Raw genomic sequence first — 24670 nt, forward strand, 5'->3', positions numbered from 1 at the left:
ATTACCTCCACCAGCACAAATGTTTACCACCCAATTTATCAAATGACTGCTATGCCAGTAAATGAAATAATCAAGATGTGGGTAACGGTGACAGGTATTGGATGGACACTATATTAAGACATAATGTCAGAAGAATAGGTTTTATAACACCCAAATGGAAATAGAGGATTATAAGCAGTGGGATCAGCTTTCCTTGAGCTATTTGAGCATAGCACTGGGATTAGCTTCACTGATATTATCATGTCAATACAGGAAGTACAACTTTTTTATATGCTTTTAGCAGTTACTGCTAAATTGTCCGCTTACTTTGATATACTCTTGCTATCTTAACATGGTTAATGCAATTCATAAGTTCTGTTTGAGAAATCCTGGTGAACCTAACAATGGTGTTCGAGATTGAAACAAGTTCAAATATTCTTACGGAAAAGCTAAACAACACTGTGACATTTTGGTCTGTTCTAACCTCCAATTTTCTTTGATGGTGGCGGGCGTCGATGGAAGATGGCCGCGGGGCGTCGATGAAAGACGACGGCGGGGCGGCGGGCGATCGGCCATGACGGAGAGGCGTCGATGAATGTAAACGTCTCGAGGCGATTTCGACTCAGGACTGGGCAGGTGGCAGCGAGCACGGCGCGGCTTGGCTCGGTGGCGGCTCGGGTGTCCAAGGCGCGAGGGCCGGGACGTCGGATGCGCAGCCGGCAGAGCGAGCGGTGGTGCGGCGGCGGCGCGCAGGAGGCGACACGGCGTGGTAGGAGGAGGCGCAGACCAGAGGGCGTAGGATGGCGCTCGAGGGGTGGCGGTGGGGCGATTTCGACTCAGTATTGGGCAGGTGGCGGCGAGCACGGCGCGGCTCAGTGGCGGCTCGGGTGTTCGAGGCGCGAGGGCCGGGCAGCAATGGCACGGCCGGCGGAGTGAGCGGTGGTGCGGCGGCGGCGCACAGGAGGCGGCGTGGCGTGGCAGGAGGAGGCGCGCACCAGAGGGCGTAGGATGGGGCTCGGGGTGGCAGTGGATGGGAGGCGGAAGGAGGATTGGGGGAGGCGGATAAGACCAGCAAGATGAAGGGCCTTGATCGGCGCTTCAAAAGCGGATGGCGGAAAATTAGTTTAGCGCGGGACGATGAGCTAGTAGAGGAAAAGATGTACTTTTGCTTTTTTAGGAGTAGAGAAGAGATAGAGAAATCACCAGAAAATAAAAATATAAAAATATAAGGTCACAATGACCATGAAGTGAGAGCTGTTTGATTTTCCATGAGACGGAACTTTAAAAAGCATTCCTTGTCGGTCGTTAGGGCAAGCACATTGGTGTCGTCTAATAGACGGTCTCATGCATTGACACATAATCTTGAAACAATTTAACAGACAATCCGTATAATGGGTTGTCCTATAAGTTGTCTGGTAGTGGTATATAATTCCTTAATTTGTGCATAAGAAAAATAAAATATTATGAGTTGCATGGCAACAATAACTCGTACAATGGTCGTTAAGTTGTCTTGTAGTCCTACAATTTAGCTCGTGAGGTGGTTGTTACGCGAAGCAACGACCTCTTTCTCTCTCCTCGCTCTCTCTCCTCCACATCATCAAAAATCCTACGTGGCACTGCATGAGACGACCTATGAGACCGCTGACGTGTAGTAAGGCCCTGTTTGGTAGGGCTTCTCAAAGTGCTTCTCCACCGGCTTTTGGTGAAGCCCTACCAAAGGGTCAATTTCAAAACGGCTTCACCACCAAAGCCGGGGAGAAGCCGCAAAACGGCTTACACTAGAGAGGAGAAGCCGAAAAAAGTGGCTTCACCGGCTTCTCCTCTCTCTCCAAGCATTAAGTGATCATAAAATTACATATATTACCATTGAGAAGCGTTTTACCAAACGTTTTGCAAAACGGCTTCAGCTTCACTAAAAAAGCCACTCCACCGAAGAAGCTGAAGCCGAAGCCGTTTTATAAGAAGCCGAAGCTCTACCAAACGGGGCCTAATTTACTTGCCCTTAGCCAACGTGTACTGCGCAAACCAACCGTAGGACAAGACCACCCCTTCCTTGAAAAGATGACGCGAAAGCCACCGGAAGGATCGGAGTCAACGCAAAATCAGGCCACATAACTCACGGTGTCGTCAAGCTAGCAGCTCGGCGCCTCGGCCTCGACGACAACGCCAGGATGACTAGCCAAGGACAAGCAGCGACCCTCCGGCCTGCAGGTCCGGCTCGTCGAGTTCCCGCTCGACTACGCCAGGGCCGGCTTGCCGGAAGGGGCGGACGCCGGCGACCTGTTCCGGCGATGTACATGTGGAACTACTACCGCGCCATGGCGCTCCTCCGCGCGCCGATCGAGAGCTACCTCCGCTCGCACGCGCCGCGCCCGACCTGCGTCGTGTCGGACTTCTGCCACCCGTGGACCACGGAGCTCGCGGCCAACCTCGGCGTCCCGCGGCTCAGCTTCTTCAGCATGTGCGCCTTCGGCCTCCTCTGCCACCACAACCTCGAGCGGTTCAACGCCTGGGATGGCGTCGAAGACCCCAACGAGCCGGTCGTCGTGCCGGGGCTGGAGGAAAGGTTCGTGGTGACAAGGGCACAGGCCCCGGGTTTCTTCCGGCAGACCCCAATCCCGTGCTGGGAGGAGTTCGCCGACTACGCCGAGCGCGCGCGGGCCGAGGCCGACGGCGTCATCGTGAACACCGTCCTGGAGATGGAGCCGGAGTACGTCGCCGGCTACGCGGCGGCCTGGAAGATGAAGGTCTGGACCGTCGGGCCGGTGTCCACCTACCACCAGAGCCGCACCACGTTGGCGTCGACACTGGCGTCAAGAGGGTTGAGGACATCCGCCGTCGACCCCGACGAGTGCCACCGGTGGCTCGACGGCAAGGCGCCGGGCTCCGTCGTGTATGTCAGCTTCGGGAGCATCTCGCAGGCGGAACCGAAGCAGGTCGTGGAGCTCGGCCTTGGGCTGGAGGTTTCGGGGCACCCGTTCATCTGGATGCTAGCTCAGGAACGCCGACGAGTAAGACGACGCGGGCGCGGGTTCCTGGGCGAGCTCGAGGCGCGCGTCGCGGGGCGGGGCCTGCTGATCCGGGGTTGGGCGCCGCAGCTGCTGATCATGTCCCACGACGCCGTGGGCGGGTTCGTGACGCACTGCGGGTGGAACTCGACGCTGGAGGCCGTCGCCGCCGGGCTGCCGATGGTGACGTGGCCGCACTTCACGGACCAGTTCCTGAACGAGAAGATGGCCGTGGAGGTGCTGGGCATCGGCGTCAGCGTCGGGGTGACGGAGCCCCTGACGTACCAGGCGGTGAAGGGCTCCTGTGGCAGAGCTCCGGCTCCGGCTCTGTGCGTTTACCGAAGCATGGAGGAGCTGAAGCCGCACCAAACGGTATCGATCGCGAAGTCATTTTTTGGCAAATTTGGGAGGAGCCGAAGCCGTTTTAGGCCTGCATGGCGGAGCCTAAAAATTAGCTCCGCAGCTCCGGCTCCGGCTCCGCACGAGGAGCTCCTGGCGAGGAGTCCTGCCAAAGAGCCCGAAGAAGGAGATCGTGGTGGGGTGGGGCGTGGTGGAGGCAGCCATGCGGAGCGTGATGGGCGGCGGGAGGAGGCCAAGGGGAGGCGGCGACGGGCGCGCGCTAGCGGCGAAGGCGAGGGCTGCCGTGCAGGTTGGCGGGTCGTCGCACGCCAACCTGTGGATCTGGTCAAGCGATTCCAGCCGGGCATAGCACGTGACGCTGACGTGCCACAGATGTAGCGCACCTCGTTTCCCTCCGTTGAGACCCCAGATCATTGCCACTTGCCAGCAATAAATCTGACAGACTGACACTGAGTCATCTTTGATGTACTTATTTTAAAAACCATGTGCGGGGTCCAATAAGCATACTTCGGCCTGTTTGCTTCAGCTTATTCAGTCGACTTATCAGCCACCAAACAGTGTTTTCCTCTCACAATAAATCAGCCGTTTCAGCTTTTCAGCCGGCTTATAAGCTGAAGCGAACAGACCTTGTCATCTTTGATTAACAATTATTGATGCTAACATTACAATTCATCAAAAATTAGGAATCCTACTTTGGGTGACCATGTCGAATCAAACCAAATGGAATGAGAAACACTTTATCCTTTATGTTTATGCTAGCAACATGCTACGCAATATCCTTTTGTACGTGCTCACTGTTCCACTTAGTGCCAACACCACCAATGAGTAGGGTTGTGTGGCCAGAGCCAGCTCGATTTTGGTCCATCCATGCTTATTATAGGGCCAAACTTGATCGGTGAAAATCAGGTTTGAAAAAAAATCGAATCGGCTCGAGCTCAACCACACAATTTATTTCTTTTTTTATACTAAAAGAATGGGAAACCCGAGTCCAGGTTCGGATCCAATGTGGGGTGGGGGCTGGAGCCCCCGCACATGGATCCCATGAAACCCCTCCAAAATCCCTCAAAATTTTTTAGATATGAATGAACAGGATTAGGAAGAAAAGGAGGAAGGAGAAAGAAGGTGGAGAAGAAAAAAAAACCATGTCCAAGAGGCGGATCCAGCCCAACAATACCTACAGGATTTTTCAGGCACAAATTTTAGGCTCAAATGAATGGACATTTTTCGACCGGTACATAAACTGCTTAGGTCTACGTTTAGGGCTTTTATTTTCTTTCTTTTTTTATTCATCATGTCCCCTCCTCTCCACTTCCTCTCTCTTCCCTATCTCCCGCATTGCTCTTTCCTCATCGTCGCCCACCCCTCCATCGGCAAATTGGCCGCCCACTCCTCCACCACTCCGTGCTCCGGCTCGGACGCTCTTGCCGCCGACTTCGCTCTTGCCCAGCATCTTCTTCTGTCCTAGCCCCTTCTTCTCTCTCATCCAAAATGCACGGATACGGAGGGGATCTGGTAGGGGATTGTGGTGGGGAGGAGCCAGATCTGGTTAGCCCCTTGAACTCGAGCTCCTGCCGAGAGTGCGACAGGTACATGGTGAAGCATGACATCGGTTCACGTCAATTCGGTGAAGTGTGGCATGACCCAGCCTCGTCGTCCTTAGCCTCACTCTGATTCAATGGCACCCATGCTCAATTCAATGGCAGATGGGCTCGATTCAGCGGCAAGGTGATCACTAAACTCTTCTCCCTTCCTTTGCTCCTCCATCGATGGAGTCGTGCACAAGCGCAAGCAAAAATGACCGCAACCACCAAGTAGGGACCTTCCTACTAGTCCGTAGTTGAAGGGGCTCAGGAGGAAAAGGTAGGTCCTCCGGACCCAAGTAGAGGCCTTCTTAACCTATTTTTTGAGTAGAAGTTTGAATATGATTTTGCTGGAGCTGCTGATAGAACGCAAAAGTCCATGTTGATGTTAACCTATCATTGTTCTAAAAACTGAATCTCTTCTTGGGTTATATGTTCGCACAGTTGTGAGTCGACTGCACTCTAGGAATCGCGGGAAAATTAAAAATACAACTGTACTTTAGGAATAGTGGAAAAAACAAGAAAGATGAACGTGAAAAGGAGGAGGGGGGATTCAAAATAGAGTGATAACACATTTTCCTAGACACATGACGTGTAGAAACCCACTTTATAGGAACATGATGAGAGCACATCCAGCGTTGCCACCCTCTTTAGGTAACCGTGTTACACTGTCACCAAATACGGTAGCATCTAAACCAATGCATACAAAATCAACCAAAATTTTAAATGGATAGAGCATACAAACATCTAGCATCATGAAAAGTTTGAGATTAAATAAAAAAATTATACAAGGAGGAAAAAAACAAAAATCAACACTTAGATAGTGTGGATGCAATTAATCATGATCCGCGACCAACAACTATTCAAGAGGCGATTTCACTTTTTTTTTTCTCATTGCACAAGTTTGGGTTCTTTCTCAAATTTTACATGATGGTAGTTATTTGCATACTCTATTTATTTATATTTCTTGTTGAATTTTTATGCGTCGATTTAGGTGCTACCATTTTTGGCACGATAACACCGTAACCTGCGGTAATACTAGATATGTTTTCAGAACACGATAGTTCCGACTGCTCTGAAATATAAGCTCAGCTTTAGATCCAATGGTTCAAAAGAGTGTTGGCACTTGGCAAGTTTCCTACCCTAGGGATAGATGTAAAATAGTCATCAGCAAAACATAATGTTGAGCCTGTAGTAGGAGAGAAGTGGCAGGCTGGCAGCTGACTCATAGTGGCAAGTACATAGGCCGAAGTACAGTAGTATATTTGAAATTGGAGACAAGAAATGAAGAAAAACACGACTAGGGGCTAGCTCCATGCACGGATGACAGGGCACGCCGTGAAAAACCTGTTAGTGCTCTCAAACATATTGCTCGTGTGCTGCTCATGTACTCGCGAAACACCCCGCGTCCACCTCGAAGCTCTTGATCAAATCCAGCAGGTTCCCGTGCGACGACCCGCCTTCCTCCACGGCGGCCTTCGCCTTCGCCGCGAGCGCCCGCGCCCTCCTCCTCCGCTCCTCCCCCTCGTCCCCTCCGTCCAAGACGCTCCTCACCGCCTTCTCGACCACATCTCTCCCCACCACGATCTCCTTCTGGTCCATCCGGTACATCAGCGGCTCCATCACCCCGACGTCCACGCCGATCCCCAGCACCTCCACGGCGAACTTGGCGTTCAGGAACTGGTCCGCGAAGTGCGGCCACGCCACCACCGGCAGCCCGGCCGTGATCGCCTCCATGGTCGAGTTCCACCCGCAGTGCGTGACGAAGCCGCCCACGGCCGCGTGCGACAGGATCAGCACCTGCGGCGCCCAACCCCTGATGAGCAGGCCGCGCCCGGCGACGCGCCCCTCGAGCTCGCGTAGGAACTCGGTCACGTCCTCGCCGTGCTGGTCGGCGTTCTTCACAACCCAGATGAAAGGGTGGCCCGACGCCTCCAGCCCGAGCCCGAGCTCGACGACCTGCTTCGGTTCCGCCTGCGCGATGCTCCCGAAGCTGACGTACATGACGGACCCGGGCTCCTTGCCGTCGAGCCACCGGAGGCACTCGTCGGCGCCGATGGCGGCGGTGTTGCCTCTCGACGCCAACGTCGCTTTGCGCTGGTGGAAAAGAGACACCGGGCCGACGGTCCACACCTTCATACTCCTTGCCTCAGCGTAGCCGGTGACGTACTCCGGCTCCATCTCCAGGAAGCTGTTGGTGACGATGCCGTCGGCCTCGGCCAACGCTTGCTCGACGTCGTCCGCGAACTTCTCAAACCCGGGCGTCCCACGGAAGAACCCAGGAGCTTGAGCCCTCGACACCTCGACCCTTTTCTCCAACCCGGGCACGACGACCGGCTCGTTGTCGTCGGCGACGCCGTCGTACGCGTTGTACCTCTCGACGTTGTGCTGGCACAGGAGGCAGAAGGCGCACATGCTGAAGAAGCAGAGCCGCGGGACGGCGAGGCTCGCCGCGAGCTCCTTGGCCCACGGGTGGCAGAAGTCCGCCACGACGCAGGTCGGGTACGGCGCGCCGGCGGCGTGGAGGTGGCGCTCGAGCGGCTCGCGGAGGCGCGCCAGGGCGCGGAAGTAGTTGGTCCAGAGATCAGACGGCACCTTTTCGACGTCGTCAGCGCCGTCGGGGAGCCCTTCCGCGGCGAGGTCGAGCGGGAGCTCCACGAGCCGGACCGGCAGGCCGGACTTCCGGGCGAAGTCCACGGCCGGGCGGATGCGCCCGGTATTGGACGGCGTGACGACGATGCTGACGAGCGCGCCGTGGGTGGCCAGGAGCAGAGCCGTGTCGACCGCCGGGATCAGGTGGCCCTGGAACATGAGCGGGATGAACACGAAGTGCGCCTTGACGTTGGCGCCGCCGCCGGCATCGCTCGCCGTTCCCCGGCCATTCGCGAGGTCTTTGATTGCCATCTGGCTGCTTCTGAGGCTGTGGTAGGAGAGAGCGGTGTTGTTGCTGATGAGTGTGTGATTATGGAGCTTCGATGGATTGTTGCGTGTCAGTCCGATGTCTTAAGAAGGGGACAGGGTTTTGGCCGCGACGAAAACTAGGTGGTCGAGGCTTAGGCGGGAACGAAGGTTCCAAGGCCTGATTCACATCAACAGCAAGGATATCACACTCGAGAGATACTGCAATTTCGTTGCCACTCCATTTGTGCTGATCTGCTGCACGGTTAGAAAAAAGCTCGCCGACTGCAAGTGACGTAAACAATGATGCAAACAATGATGCTACAACTTCATTCTAGAATAAGAGGCCGTGCTGGTTTGAAGTAAAAAGGTTTCCCTTTCCTCCTTTTAGCCATAAAGGGATTTAGGACCTGTTTGGATTGCTCCGCTAAAAAAACAGCTACACTCCACCACTTTTTTAGCTCCACTCCACCAACTCTAGAAAAATAGGAAGCAATGTACCTGTTTGGTTACCGGATGCAAATCCAGCTTCAGGAATTGTACAAACTAGTGAGAATAGTCACTCTTGCCCTTGGATGGTTTTTTTCCCCGCGGGCTACACTACCACGTGGTGCTGAAGTACCCGCGCTGCTACAGTACATGAGGGGAGAAAGGGGTTGTTGTCGGAGAGGCGGAGCAGGAGGTGGTGGAACTCAGCGGTGGGGCAGGGGATGCGGAGCGTGCCGGGGTGAGCGTAGCCGTACTCCTGCGCAGCGCGGCGGAGGAGCGCCGCGAAGGCTAGCTCGCCTAGCAGCTCGGCGCACACGGCAAAGCACTCGATGGGCTCGCCCTCCTCGCCGATGCACACGGGGACATGGCCCTCCGGCACCACCCCTTCATACGCCCCCCTGCCCTTCTTCTACCGGAGATGGCCGCCTGCCACCACCGAGCCGGTGCCGTCCCCCGCTGCTGCGACAGTGCAGGAGAGACGCCTCAGGAGCCGCTTCATGGCCGGCCGTTGGTGCTGGAATTGGAAGGAAAAGCCAGTTTATTGGAGGTTGAGGAAAGAGAGGGTAGTAGTCTAGGAGGAGGTTGAGGACCGAGGCGTGTGGATGCGGCTTGTACTGGGCGAGTGAGTGAGTTGCTTGCTGCGAGAGGTGGTGACCGGTGCGGTGGAGCTCTGGGCTGCAGACCGCCGGAGGGAGGGGAGAAGGCAGCAGCGGTGCACAAAGAAACTCGCGAGGCGGAGGGGATGCGTCGGGAGGGAGGGGAGGGGGCGGAACAATAGTGGTTTTTTGTTGCCGAAGAGGTATGTGTAACCAGTGGCATTGGTGGTTAATTTCCACCCAACTCCAAGAGAAGGTATGAAACCTGTATTTTCGGAGCACCCTTTGAGGTGCTCTAGAAAAAACTTGGAGTTGCCCTCTAGATCCACCTTTTTTCTGGAGTTGGGATTGTTGGAGCTGAAGGTGTTTGGCAAGATGGTTTGGGAGCGGAGCTGAAAAAACTGGAGCGAAGCAATCCCAAACACGCCCTTAGATGAGAAAAATCTACTCCAACAGATCCCCTTTCTTTTTTCTCAATCCCCTTTAATCTCCTCCCTCTCCACTTTACAAAAGAGGAATCCACTCCTCTCCCTTTCTATCTCCCTTTCCTTCTCTTCATCTCCTGCCGCACGATCTGCAGGCTGCGTGATTTACTAGCTGCCTGATTCACCATGCCAGCTTCCTCACCATTCGCACCGCCGCCAGCCACCCGACATCCGCGCCGCCACCGTCAGCGGCCATCCCCGAGCTCCACACCACCGACGGCCGTCATAGCCCTCTCCACCTCCACACCGACAAGCCAGCCCCTCTGCTCCGCAATGTCCCGACTAGCCAGCCTAGCTCCGGTGGCTACTTGCCCAACGGCCCGCGTGCCTCGCCACGCACGCCGCCGAGCTTCGGCGGCCGCTGCGCCCCACGGCTTGCGCGCAGGCTAGTGACTGCCAGGGACAGTGGTGGTGGACTGGGTGGGGATGGCGTCTGATAGGCAAGAGAAGGAAGAGAGAGAGAAAGAAGAGAGGAGGAAGAAGGGGTTTTTACCCATTGACATGTGGGCCCCATGTGTCAGGAGAGAAGAAAGGGGAAAGTGGAAAATCAATCTGTTGTGGCACATCTCCTTAAAATTCTTAGATTGTGAAAGGGGGGAAAGAGAAAAATCAATCTATTGGAGATGCTCTTAACCCTCTTCAAGTGAAAATTGACAATGGCTCAGAGTGATAGTGTTTTGTCACATTTGTTGAATATAAAAAGGTAACTGCTGAATCGCACGCTAGCATGTTTTAGAGGGCTGGAACATCTCAAATTTGTGTCAAAATCTATGCTTTGCACAAATCTAAGGCACCGGAATTGGGTGTTGTCCATTTCATTTCTCAACTGATAGTGAGCATCACATTCAAAATTTGGCTACATATTTTGCTGGACGCCCTGGCCCCTGCCCGGCCAACGATTTGGGCCTGCCAGACAACTACGCGACGGACGACGGCCCGGCCGAACACCCTTCCCTCGGCCCAATCTGGACACTTCAGCAAACGCTTTGATAAGCAGGGCCGAAAATTGGATAGGTCGGCCAACGATTTGGGCCTTCCAGACAGCTACGTGACGGACGACGGCCCAGTCGAACACTTCTCTCACGGCCCAATCTTGGCACTTCAGCAAACGCTTTGATAAGCGCGGAAAATTAGGTGCGGACGGTCCCCAAAGCACTCCCGTGCGGCCCCCCTCCTGATTTCTGCCGCGTGGGTGTCCAGCGCACGAACGGAAGCGCGCACTCGGCTCTGTCGCGTGGGAACGCCTGGCCGCTGGCTCGCTCGGCTCGCTCGATCGATCCGTCGCTAGCTCGCTCGCTCGGCTCATTGTCAAAACAGAAACCAGGGCATCTAGCAGAAACCGTCGTCTGCTCGCGTTAAAACCTCCGCTAGATGAGAACCGCGCCGCCTCTCGTCAAAACCTCCGCGTGAGGATCCGTTCATTGTCTGCCACCGCACCCCTTGTGTGCCGCCGACGCTGCCACCGTTTTCCGACGCCGTAGCCTCGATCAGGAGAAGACGTCCTTGTGCGATCCTGATCGTGGCACACGAGGACAGCCGCCATAAAAATCTTCGACGAGCATCCCAACCGTAGCAGTCGTCATGGGAGAAGGAGGCCAGGAGGATAGCAGTCTGCATTCCACGACAGGAGAAGCCTCCTCACATATTACAACTGCAATGGCGGTAGGAAGCCAGGAGAAGGACCACGTTCTCGACTCGTCGCTTATGGTGTCGTCTGTGCCTGCCCTAGCACACAACGGAATGCAGCCAACGCAGGTACATATTTTTTGCACATTCTTTGGTCATCATGAGTTTTCACGTGTGTGTTTGACCGTGTTACATGACCTCTAGCTCCACTGATTTGTGACCATATATATGCTAGATTGCACAGAATTACTCCGACAATAACATCAGAGTTTGTTGCATGATACCTGAAGAAATAGCAGATGAAGCACAAGATAAGGTAACTAAATTACAAATAATTTATTTAACTGAGAGCGTAATTTATTTCGTATCGTAAAGGTAAGTCACATTAATTCTGACTTAATGTACAATAGATGACTGATGAAGTTGTGCAACCTATGATCGTTCCTAAAGTTGGAATGGCTTTCGAATCAGAGGATAAAGCTTATGAGATGTACAACACCTATGCTGGTAAGATTGGGTTTAGTATTAGAAAGAGCCATACAAAGCGACGAGGTGATGGGACTCTACGTCAAAAGTATTTGGTTTGCAGTAACGAAGGTCATCGAGAAACTGAGTCATCAAGGCACACTACAAGGACGGATTGCGATGCTCGTGTTCAGTTTAGTGTCAGTAAAGAGGGGATTTGGACGGTGCAAAAGGTTATACTTGATCACAACCATTACCTTGCTAGTCCAAATAAAAGGGACAAGCTGAGGTCCCAACGAAGTGTTCAAGAAGCGGATAGGAAGCTAATTGGGCAGATGAGGCAATCCGGGATGAAGCCAGCCCAGGTTTTTGAGTTTATGAAGGAGTTTTATGGAGGAGCCGACAAAGTGCCATTCTCACGGATAGATTGCAACAATGAGATTGGCCGTGAGCGCAAGAAGTACTTAGAATCCAATGACGCAGAAACACTACTGGAATACTTGAAGCGTAAGTAGATAGAGGATCCAACTTTTTTTTATGCCATGCAAATAGACAAGAAAGATGGTCGGATAGCTAATTTCTTTTGGGCAGATGGCCAATCTATCATGGATTACGCATGCTTTGGTGATGCTGTGTCATTTGACACAACGTTTCAGACCAATAAGTTTGAAATGCCTTTTGCTCCATTCCTCGGAACCAACCATCACAAGCAGACTATCATTTTTGGGGCTGCATTGTTGTTTGATGAGACTATACCATCATTTGTTTGGCTATTTGAAACCTTTCTAACAGCAATGTCAGGCAAACATCCTAGCACAATCTTCACTGATCAAGACGCGGCCATGGCAGGAGCAATTGCTTATGTATTTCCAAACACAAGTCATCGCCTTTGTTTGTGGCATATTTACCTTAATGCTGCTAAACATCTCGGCCATGTAATTCAAAAGCATCCTGACAAGTTTCTACCTAATTTTAAGAGATGTGTCTATGAAGACAGATCGGAGTTTTACTTCAAAAAGAAGTGGGATGAATTGTTGCGTGACTATAACCTTGAGGACAACAAATGGATGGCAAACCTATATGATTTGAGGGCAAAATGGGCTGCTGTGTATCGTAACTCATTTACAGCTGATATGAACTCGACCCAAAGGAGCGAAGGTATGAATAATGTATTTAAGAAAAGATTTCGTAGAAAACTGGGTCTTTCGGAACTTCTTGAAGAATGTGAGAAAGTTTCCAGTAGTCTTCGTAATAATGAGTTGGATGAAGATTTTAATTCACGTCGAAAGAGCCCAGTTACTCATATTCCTCTGTTGAAGACCGCAGCTGAGTCATATACAAGGAGGATGTATAAAGAGTTTGAGGAAGAATTTAACAAACAATTTTCATTCTCTTGTAAGTTGTTGCAAGCCGAAGGGTCAATTCTGACATATACAGTTACACATATGCATTCTGATTATGGAGCAACGGTCATATTCAACAAAGCAGACAGTACCATTACATGTGCTTGCAGGAAGTACGAATCCATAGGTACGTATATATATTCAAATTTGAAATTGCAATAATACAACATCTAATACAAATTGATGAAACATGGCATTCATATCTGATAGGTATATTGTGCAAGCATGCCTTCAAAGTCTTCAATGTCAACGATGTTTTCATTTTGCCTTCGCAATATATCCAGCACAGATGGACAAAATATGCAAAGAGAGGATTTTATATTCAGAAACAAGGATCTGAGGAGGAAAGTTTAAAAACCCATGCCGCACGTATCTCACGGAAGGCAACATCTATTGCATTGAAGTGTTCAAAGTCAAAAGAACTTCTTGATCTTTTGGAGGAAGCTATGGATAAGTTGGATTTGGATGCAGATAATTATCTAAGCAAGATGGAAGAACAATCGAAGGAGGCTCCTCTTGTTTCAGCTAACTTCGCAACAGATACATTTAAAGGTACAATATCATTTAGAGTTCCTGAGGTGGTAAAAGGTGCAAAGAGTAAACGAGGGACCATCTCCCTTGAAAAGAATACAGGCAAGAAGAAGAAAACTGCTAAAAATAAAGGTATTGATTGTACCAATTCTAGCATTATTGTTTTATTCTATACTTGTATTATTAACTATATGTGTTTGACTGTAGGAGAAGAGTCAAATAATGTAGCGGAAAATAGTTATGAAGGTGCTGGCCCAGATAAATTTATTGTAAGACTTTTGGCTTCGACTGCATTTATTTTTCATATTTATTTGCTTACATACTATTTTTATGAATATGAGATTTTTATGAACATTTTCATATTCTATGACAGGATCTAAATGATGGTAGCGTTGATGCTAACAGTACAATACCACACTTCAATATGCACGGGAATTCTTCTGTCATGAGCGTTCCATATATTAGAGGAGGATACACAAGTCTCTTACTTGGGGTTGATCAAGCTGCCACAATGCAGCTGCCTGCTAGAAAATTGGATTTTGATGGACTGACAAATAAAGAAAATATGTAACCTTGTTGTGTTACAGCATAAATTTATTTTTACTGATGCTTATTGTTCATCTAAGCTGTTTTAGAAGAACCAGCCATTTATGAGATCACATAATTTGTTTCTTTTTTTTTACCATATTACACTCTGTTCTGTTGTCATTTTTCTTCTTTTTTTATACCATCACATTCCAGAATTTGAAACATCCATATATAATTTCATATCAAAAGAAAAAATGATACATTGATCATGTCAAGAAAAGATGATACATTGATCATCTCTGTACATATGTGATTACTACAAAGTACAAACTACAACATCAAACATTCACACTCCGGACTGCTCCAAGAACTTGACTTCCAACTAGGTGGTGAGCTCGATCTCATCGAGGACAATATCACTGCAGACTTAGTCCAGGAGCTCTCGATCAGAGCATCAGTTTGTTCAGAGCCGTGCTGACATCAGGTTCTATGTGTGCATTTTGGCAGATCTCTTCTAATTTTGTCCTCCTTTTCTTGACAACTTCAGCTTCCATCTGCATGAGAAAATTAAAACCTGAATGATTACAGTAGGCTGTGAACAACGTTTAAAGACCAGAATAGTGAACACCAACAAAGAAGTTAAACCTTCTCAATTTTTTCCTGGGAGAGAAGGCCAGGTGATGTGATTCCCTCCTCTGATAATACGAGACTGCTCATTACATGTCAGGCAATGAAACAAATACCTGCTCATTACATGTCAGGCAATGAAACAAATACCAATTGCATATCAGCTTCGCAGTTGCAGTGACATAATATGGTGATAATATTATCACAACTGTGCTTCTCTTTTCAGTGTCAGGAAGTGAATTTAGCTATGCAATTACAAGGGCCAATCAGAAATCACATTCACACAAATGTAGCATGATATAGTGCAGTAAAAGATACTTTTAGACCAGTATTGGTGGATGATGATTTATGTGAAAGTAGAGAATCCAAACCAGACAATTGCACGTATCAAAATCACTTAGCTAACTGAAAAAGAAGAACCCAAAGCAGACAGTTGCACACTTATGCAGTTATGCTGTTACAGCACCCTAAAACTACTAATAGCATTAGTGTGCTCTATTCAGTAGCAAAATAGACAATGAGATAATTGAACAGCGTATGGAGTACAACCAAAAGGAATTTACCCCCTGCATTCAGAAATCACAATTAGCCCCATATAGCATCAAAAGCTTGGAGGAAGTTATCATGCACATTCAGAAATCACAATAACAGATAATAGCATCATAACCCTGCGGGAACCGGTACTGCTCGAACCGGCCTCTGGAAGATATGATTTCTGTCAAAATAGAGGACACAAATAAGCCAGTTAATCTCACAGTATCTTACCAATGTGGGTGCTAGTTTCCATCAACCTGTGCGCATCAGCTGCTTCAGATGAAGGGAACATCTTGTAAATCATAGGCTTTACCTTGCCAGTGGGAGCGACGACCGCAGGCCACACATTCTTTTCCACCTCGGTGCAGAGAGTTGTACGACGGAGGGCGATGGGGGCGGCCGCCGGGCTCCAGGTGGCGGGGGCGACTGGCGGCGAACGACGGAGGACGGCGGCAAGGGTGGCCGGCGGCAGACGACGGAAGACGGCAGCGGTGGAGGAGGGAGACGGAGGCAGCGGCGATTTTTTTTTCCGAGGATGGTTTCCGGCGGCGGACGAATGGATAAGGCGTGGCGGAGCGAGCCGAGCAAGATCCGAGCTTCCATCTGCGGAGCGAGCCGCTTGCGGAACGAGCGAGCGTGCAGCTGGCAGCCGAGCTGAGAGTCGAGGCAGAGCCAGGCCGTTCCCACGCGCGCTTCCGTTCCAGGATCGCTGGACAGCACACGCGGCGCAAATCGAGACGGGGCCGCACAGCGATGGTTTTGGGGACCGTCCGCACCTAATTTTTTTCCTTGATAAGAGGGGCTACGTGACGTCTCCTCCGTTCCAAATTATAATTCGTTTTGATTTTTTTAATTAATAGATATTATTAAATCTAGATATATACCCGTTTTAAATTATAATTTGTTTTGATTTTTCTAATTAATATATATTATTATACATCTAGATATATACTTTATTTAAATGTATAATAATATCTATGAAGCTAAAAAATCTAAAATGATCTACAATTTGGAACGGAGGGAGTAGCTTTGTGATGCATTACTTAAGAGCATGAAAAAGAGCAGCATCTGTTCTTGCACAGCGAGAGGCTGGCTCTAGCTTTCGGAATACTCAAGTCTCCTCCAGGATCGGTGCCCTTTCCTTTCTTTATGTCTTCAGTTTTGCAGTTGACAACATAAGCAAGGAGGGTTTTTTTTTCTTACAAATTTTCTTACATGACATTCCTTGTTATGTTGTGAAATGTCTAGTTGAGACTTATCTATCTTAACAATTATCAGCTTTTGGCAGCAAAATATGCGGAAAGATCTTAGCTTCTGTAGCATTTTCAGCATGCCAATTTTTCTTGCCTCCTCTTTGCTTTTTCCCCTTTTGCTGTTGCTGTTTTTCTTTGTTGCCATTCGAACCAGATGTAAAGCTGAACTTTGCAGGATGCCACGTGAACGTAGGCTACATTTTCACAAACTGTTTGAGATGTTTGGATACGAGGTGCTAAACTTTAGGAGGGTCACATCGGATGTTCGAACGCTAATTAGGAGGACTAAACATGAGCTAATTATAAAACTAACTGCAGAACCCCTATACTAATTCGCGAGACGAATCTATTAAGCCTAATTAATCCATCATTAGCAAATATTTACTGTAGCACCACATTGTCAAATCATGGACTAATTAGGCTTAATAGATTCGTCTCGCGAATTAGATTCCATCTGTGCAATTAGTTTTGTAATTAGACTATATTTAATACTTCTAATTAGTATCAACAACCGATGTGATAGGTACTAAAGTTTAGGAGGGTGTATCCAAACACCCCTTACTTCCCAACTACACAAACTATGACAAAGACCTTCGCTGAAGAGCGGACCCACTCAGCCCCGCGTCACCTAGGGTGACACGGGAGGCGCCGCCCCCTCCTCTCCGCCTCGTCGGCACCGGAGCTTGCCAATGGAAGCATGTCTGGCCGCGATGAGGGCGGCGACGGGCACATCCCCTCTTCCACGAAGCCCCCTCTTCCCCCTCTGCATCCTCTCCACCTCTCATCTCCTGCTACTGGTGTGGTGGCTACCAGCGGCGATCGACGCCCCTAGGCTGGGGATGCCCAGATCCGACGTCGACCTGGCCGCTGGGGCCTCCCATGACGGATCCATGGGAGGGTGCTAGTGGGGGTCAGATGCCCAGGTCCGCGTCGGCGGCAGCCCGCGGTGGTGAGGGCGTTGGCAGCGGCAGGGCAGCGATGGCAGCCCGCGGTTGGGCGGTGGCACGTGTGGAGCCAACCTCTCCTGGTCTGAGCTCCGTGTGGAGGGCGTTTACTTCGCCTCCGATGACCACCGCCGTGGGGAGCTCGCCTCCGATTGCCGCCCTCCCTTCTGGCCCTGCTGGGCGCCCTATGGGCAATCTAATGGAGCAGTCAGGGGTCGCCGGTCGCCATGCAATGCATTTCTTGGGTGTGCAGGTTCTCGGGCGAAAGCTTAGCTCGGTCCTCGACCGTTTGCCGGTGATGACGGTGCCATGGGCATCGTTTTCCTTCTTAAAGGTGTTATCGTGAGAACCTCAACAGACAGGGACAGATCCAGATGAAAACCAAAGAACCAACTTGCTAGTTCGGGCGGTGGCAGCATCTAGATGTTGCTTTCCTCTTGAAGCGTTGTCTTGGAGTTCTTGATGGCGACACCATGGTCAGCTTGGAGCAAATGGCGGTGCCCGATCTGTTTGTGTGGTAGAGATCGACTCAGTGCGGTTTCTAGATGACAAGGGTTACTAGGCAGCACGTGATCATCAATGATCCTTACATCAAAAGTTTCTAAGAAGATAGCTGATGTGAGACGTTTGTTACTGCATACATAAGAACCAAAGCAAGGTTGAAGGAAGTATGGAAAAGAAGTTCGAAGGTTAGTTTTTCGAGCTTTCTTTCTTGTTTTCTTTCTTTCTTATCTTTTGTGTTCCTCGGTTGGAGGTTTCGAGTGTTCCTCAGTTGGAGGTTTCGAATTTAAGTACTCGTGTAACTTATGGCTATGTAGCTGAATTTGTTTCTTTGTGGTAGTAGACATTCACATGTGAATGACCGGATGTTTCTCCTTAATCTAAAACCTACACAAACTATAACAGATGCTATTTGTCTTCAAATTTAATTTGCTGCCTATGCTGCATTCCACGAGTAAACTGCTTGATGGGGATATGCTCATGCTCCATCGGAACTAGCATACGAACAGCCATTGACCACTATGTTGTGTTCCGTACGTTCGTTGTACACTCCAGTTTCTTCATTCTACCTTGAGTTTTATATCAACGTCAAATTTACAAACATATAACAAATTTTGTCAGTCACATATTCAAATTGCATGCATATCAAAAGGAAACCAGCAAGATTTCACAGGTACTACAGAGAGAAATATCGACACATGCCATTTGGAGTACTGCTGAAATCGCTGGAGTGAACAAATAAGGCAAATTTTCATGCAGATGCTTTTGGGCATTCTGGGCAGTGGGCATCCCCACCACGCGTGAGTTTCAGACCTGGGCTCCTGGCGATCACACATGCCTTTCCCCCGGTTGTTGCTCGGCTACTCTTAAAAGAAGCCACCGAGCCTTGCAAGAGTAGGCAACCAGAGATTGCTCGTGCAGTAAGCGACGAAAAAGGCTGTGCTCGCGACTGTCACTGTCGCCGTCCAACCGGCCTTATCTCTACACTCTACCAGGCAGCAGGCATTGCTTCGCTTGAATGTTCAGCACAGTCCTAGATCTAGAACATTCACCAATCGTCAGCTTGCATTGTGTTTGCAATGCTGAGGTGTCGCTAACACAGGCGTCAACGATCAAGGACGCACGGCACGGCATCGCTACCAATTTGCAATTGCTTTTTCTGATGTACGTATATCTCAGACTAATTACATTAAAGTTTGTCGTTTGCATACACGTTATTAATTAGTTCTGTTCCCCTAATTTCCATGAAGCTTTTCACAAGCTGTAGCTAGTGTTAATAATCACGGCCGGCGCCGGCGCCGGTGCACGCGGGGCTATTGATCGCCGAGCAGCAGCTGGAGCGAGGCGGCGCGGAGCCTGGTGGAGTTGACGTAGTCCTGCGGCGAGTGGGGCGGCAGGCCGGGGATCACGAGTCCGACGGCCCTGGCCGCCCGCATCACCCACCCCTCCGCGTACTCGCCGCCGGCCACGTGCCCGATGAGGAAGCCCCGGACCAGCTCCCACGCCGCGTTCGCGTACTTGGGCACCACGTACAGCGGCGAGAAGAAGTTCCTGTTTGGCTCCTCCGCCATCGCCGCCGGCCGGTAGAGGCTGTCGAAGTAGAGGCACAGGCCGAAGTGCCTGAACAGGAGCGCCGCGTCGTCGTAGGGCACCCGCGGCACCACGTCGTTGCAGTACACGAACCGGTAGTAGCGCCGCCGCGGCCGGTCCAGGCGCGGCGCCATGAACCGGCCCAGGTCCGCGTCCCCGACGCGGGGCTGCCCGTACGTGTACACGCCGGCGAGCCGGCCCAGCAGCACCTCCTCGCCGTGCAGGGCCAGGACGGTCGGGAACAGCACGGCGAGCGCGCCGCCGAGGCTGTGCCCCGTCACCACGAACCGGGCGCGCGGGTTCGCCGCCAGGAACGCTCGCAGCTTCTCGCGGACGGCGTAGTAGGCGTACCGCCGCTTCTCGGCGCCGGACGCCGGCTCGGTGGGCTCTGCCGGCCAGCCGGTGTTCTTCTGCAGGCCGAGCGCCTTCATGAAGCCGCCGTGGACCTTGCCCACGCCGGGGATCTCGTACCACGAGAAGTCCACGTCCGTGCACCACTGCTCCGCGTCGAACGGCTGCGTGCCGCGGAACGCGACCACGGCGAGCTCCGCGTCCGCCGGCTTGTCGGACAGCATGAAGGCCTGGGTGGTGTAGTCGCCGCTGAATTCTGCAGAGAATGAAGCGCAGGAAGTCAGGAACGCCGTACGCGTGTGTTAATCAAACATGCATTAATCGTGAAATGCATGCGACAACTGAACGTTGTACTGATCGTACCATTCCAACAGTTGAAGAACTCCAAGAATGTCATCTGCAGAGAGTTGGAACGTAATGGAAGATGTGAGACTCTGACTGCATGACCAAGGCGTTCATACCAATTTAACTGATTAAAAAAGAAAAATTATTGGACAATTCAGCACCTGCCAATGGTTTTCGACAACGCTTTTGATGACGAGCTCGTTCTCGTAGGCTAGTTTTGCAGCCATGATACCAAGAGCTGCGTGATAGTTGCTATCTCCTGGCTTGATCTTCTTGTCCAGTTCAATTCTCGTGTCAATTAGTCCGATGAACGACCGGTACTTTGGAGATTTTCTATCCGGGGTTTGTACTTTCCCTGCAATTCATCGTAGAATAAGATGAATTGTTGCTGTTAATACAGCTGTTACATGCCGCCTCAAAAATACAGCTGTTTGTTTGAAACCTGTGCCATTATTATAGTACTTGTTTGATACTGCACCATAAACGATTTGTGCTGGCACGTCTAGAATTGGCACCCGCCAGTACAAAGGAGACAGGGACTGCCAGGCTAGTGCCTGTCAGCACAAAGGTGACCGGGGCGCTAGGGGTGGCGCGCCCGGGCGGAGGCATCGGTGGCCGGTGGGATAGGCCCACGAGCGTGGGGACTGGCGCGCTCGGTCGGATGCAGCGGCGGCCAACGCAAGCGGAGACTGATGTGGGTGGGCGACCGGGCGCGGGTGGCGTCAGATGCTCTCTCTCCCTTGTCTGTTCTTTTCTCTCATCATCTCCCTCTCTCTACCTTATCTGTTCCTTTCCTCTCCGGCAGGAGGGCGAGCTCCAGTGGCGCCAAAGGGCGAGTGCCGAGGGCGAGCTCCGGCGGCGGGCGCCAAGGCCGAGCTCCGACAGCGCGCCCAAGGGCGGGTGCCGAGGGCGAGCTCTGGCGGTGGGCGCCATGGCCGAGCCCCAACGGCGTGCCCAAGGGCGGGCGTCGAGGGCGAGCTCGAGCGGGCGAGCGTCGAGGGCATGCTTTGGCGGCGTGCCCAAGGGCGGGCGTCGAGGGTGAGCTCCGGCAGGTGCGCAAGGGCGGCATGGGACCGACGCGACCGGCCGCGCTGAGGTTAGGCGGCCAGCAGGGCTTGACGCGGGCGGACGGCACAAGGATAGGTGGTTGGCGGGCGTATGGGCTGGCGAGAGGACGGTCAACCGGCGAGCACAAGGGCCACTGCGGTCAACTTTTTTTTATTATCCCAAAAATATTTTAGCTGGCGGGCTATCTAAGCACCCACTAGCGCAAATTGGAACTGTAATTGCGAGTGGACACCCGTCAACATAAAGACCATTTGTGTTGACAGTGAGTTGCTAGCGGGTGCAGAATCCGCCAGCAGAAATCGGTTTTGACCGCCAGCGAAAATGTTTTCTAGCATAGTGTGAAAAAACAGAGATTTTGTTTTGACATGAGGTGATAAATACGGAAATTTGGGAAAGTTTGGACCTTTGTTTGACTTTCAGAAACCACATCAGTTATGTGTTTTTAGCACTTCACAAAAATAGGTACGGTGTCAACCTAGAAAACGTCTACCTTAATGTATTTTGAGCGTGATATGTAAAATATTAGTTTGTTATATTTAAATGATATTATTAATTTAACACCAAGATTAGTCCATACAGTTGTAAGAATATTCCCGCCATTTCGTTAACGATCAAGTTGTGTTGAAGTGAGATATACAACTAGAAAAACTAGAGGAAGTAGCATAAAGCATGAATCATGGATATGATTGTCGCAATTAGTGCCCACGACAGAAAAGCGAATGACAATATTATATATACTTGATTGCTTAAAGCATTCAGACAGCCAACTCAACTTATTGTTAAGTACAAGGAACTAACAACATCCTTATCTTCAGAAGGAAGAATGATTGAATTGACTTCTTCCCATGTTTATGCATACAGCAGCTAGCAATGCTTGAGTACACAACTACAGCGGAGGAATGTCTAATCTATCATTCTTTTTATGACTGCCATAGTCGTGCATAACATGGGTCATAATATCATGCTAGTCATCTTACTAATTCATTAACCATGGCGATTGTCTTTTGAATTTTCAACAGTCAACTATAATAAAATAAATGGCATGGTGATCATTGCAGCACTTTTATATTACAAAGAGATGAACTTTAGAACACAGTCCCTTTCAGATTAATTATACCATTGTCTACCTTCTTTAGAACTTTTGTGTGTATTTACTCAACCGATATTCTAAATAACCCGTTTTTATTATTCATCTTCTCACATCGACTAAGTTATACATTGGTTTCCACATTAGACTTTGCAAGCTTAGCAATATGTGTTTATAAAGAGAATTTTGTTGAAAGGGAATAAGAGAAATAATCATATCTGACCTCTTTGTACATTAGAACTTTGTTAACATTAGATTGGGTCTGATCTTTTGTACATGTTCACAAACAGGGGCTTCTTTATTAGGTTTTTGTGCTCCTTATATACGAAATTTTCATCTATGAATTCTCACACCCATGCATTATTGATAGATGAACTTCCACACTTCAAAAAAATTCGTCAAAATTTTGGATATGTACACCGTTCCAAATCATCCACACGTGCAAAATTTGTGAAAAGTTATGGTTATTTTTGCATTGTACAAAGAAAACAAGAGATGAGCATGGTTTGGACAAAATATAATCACTCTCTTTTTTCCCTGGGCAAATACACAGATACGCAATTGAAGAAAATCATTTTGAAGGAAATATAGGTCGAAACCCAGACCAAATGCAAAAATGCACGGATACTTTTGTCACCTTTATTTATTTATAAGATGAATTAGTTTTTTATTAAAAATAATATTTTTCATTGGGGGGAAAAACCAAACAGTACGTCAAAAAAAAACCAATATGCATGCTATAGAACTGACGAGGCAGGTCATCGTTTTGCAGGACCTGGACGATCATGTTAGAGAAGAAAGAATTCACGTACCTCGCATAGCATTCCTGACAAGCCCAAGAACGCCGCCGCCATTATCGGTGATCAAGTTCATCCAGTACTCGATCACCCTCCCGCACGCGGCCATGGGCCTCTTGATCCAGAGCAGCAGCATCTGCGCGACGAGGGAGACGAAGATGGCCCACCTCCTCCATCGCTCGGCGACCTCGGTGCCGATGGGGCAGTCGACGGCGTCGTTGTCGGCGACCTTGCAGGAGCACAGAAGGTGGAGCAGGCTGCGGAAGCCGCCCTTGTCCGGCCGCAGCACCATGAAGTCGCTGAAGAAGTCGTCCCGGCCGTCCATGGTCGACGATGCCAATGGGAGCAAAAGTCTTTTCAAACAAGTCGAAGCGAGAGATCAGAGCACAAAAGATGCAGGCTGTGTCGTCAAGGCTCAGGAGCTGGGTATATATAGGCAAGGGTTGGCAATTGGCGTTAGCCATTAGTAAACGGTCATTAGTCGTCGCAAAGTATGTGTTGGTTGGTTTAATTAGTGATAAGGCAATGTGCAAGAACGAGTAAAGTATTAGGGTTTGGTTAGGACCGGCTCAAAGTCGGAACCAGCAGCTACCAGTTCGTCACGCGCGATGGATATCGGAACCCGTGTGTGTTGTTCCTCGCACGCAACGACGACGAAGAACCAAGCAATCTTGGTCGGTAAGAAAAGCTAGCTTGGTGATGCTGGGATTGCTTTGCCTTCGGTGCATATGCATGCCTGATGTATCCCTCTGGTGTCGCTTTGTGTCTAGGGTCTCTGGTGGTCAAGCACGCACATATGCTTTCCTACTGGATATATATTTGTAGGTCATAAATAGGCATAACAGAACACTTTTACGTAGGGAAATTGAATTGTATACCCCTCTCTGGTTCATTCAAAATATATGTCGTTTGGGATATCGACACGGTCTACGACCACACTTGGATCAATATTTTATATATAATTATGATATTTCAAATAAACATAACTAAATACTCTAGAAGTATTCATGGTGAATGTAGTAACATAAATCTTATATTGCCAATCTATGTTGTTCTTCATATATGTTAATGGTCAAAGCTTAAAAAACTGCAGTGACCATAAATCTTGAAGAAGTCATGTATTTCAAACCAAATGGAGTATAACTTTTTTACCTGCTCTTGCAAAAGTGTATGGCAGGTGGCCTTTGCTTTCTTAAACAAAAGTACAGACACTGATGATGCGTTTATTCGCATCTATGAATATATATATGCAACAAACCGAGCTGATATAGATCTTAAAATTGACGAAGCCACCATAGAAGCTTCAGTATCAACACCCACGTTACCTATCATTGAATAAATACACAGGCAAAAAGACATACATGATGTCAAACATGTGGTTGTATCCCTAGACCGTAGTAGCAGGCAAGAGCACAACTACCTCTGCTAATAACGACCCAAGCAATGCTCGGTTCTCAACAATGACTTGTGGTTGCTAATGTTGGACAAAGTGCTAGAGAAACTGATGGCATTATCCGGTCTCCATCAGCAGGCACCGTTTGATACAACGTCCAAGTTGTCATTATCTATGCCCAGTAGTGGTACTTTGGCGACCTGAGCTGCCTGCAGTATTAGTGTAATAAAGG

General features: G+C 49.8%; 3 protein-coding genes across 3 annotated transcripts; 1 reads left to right on the plus strand and 2 right to left on the minus strand.

Moving 5' to 3' along the window:
• Positions 1 to 2154: 2154 nt before the first annotated feature.
• On the plus strand, positions 2155 to 3872 carry LOC101769889 (UDP-glycosyltransferase 73D1-like). Its single transcript, XM_022826174.1, has one exon. It carries the CDS (start codon positions 2271 to 2273, stop codon positions 3723 to 3725), a length of 1455 nt encoding a protein of 484 aa, XP_022681909.1. The 5' UTR covers positions 2155 to 2270; the 3' UTR covers positions 3726 to 3872.
• Positions 3873 to 6020: 2148 nt separating this feature from the next.
• Positions 6021 to 7919, minus strand: LOC101777159 (UDP-glycosyltransferase 73D1-like). The gene has a single exon (XM_004964847.2). It carries the CDS (start codon positions 7829 to 7831, stop codon positions 6311 to 6313), a length of 1521 nt encoding a protein of 506 aa, XP_004964904.1. The 5' UTR covers positions 7832 to 7919; the 3' UTR covers positions 6021 to 6310.
• Positions 7920 to 18978: 11059 nt separating this feature from the next.
• On the minus strand, positions 18979 to 23435 carry LOC101777571. Its single transcript, XM_004964848.2, has 4 exons — positions 23061 to 23435; positions 20255 to 20448; positions 20112 to 20145; positions 18979 to 20004 (listed from the first exon to the last, which is right to left on the minus strand). Exons 1-4 carry the CDS (start codon positions 23368 to 23370, stop codon positions 19121 to 19123), a joined length of 1422 nt encoding a protein of 473 aa, XP_004964905.1. The 5' UTR covers positions 23371 to 23435; the 3' UTR covers positions 18979 to 19120.
• Positions 23436 to 24670: the final 1235 nt, after the last annotated feature.

This window comes from Setaria italica, chromosome IV (genome assembly GCF_000263155.2).
Source record: "Setaria italica strain Yugu1 chromosome IV, Setaria_italica_v2.0, whole genome shotgun sequence".
NCBI classification, from domain to species: Eukaryota; Viridiplantae; Streptophyta; class Magnoliopsida; order Poales; family Poaceae; genus Setaria; species Setaria italica.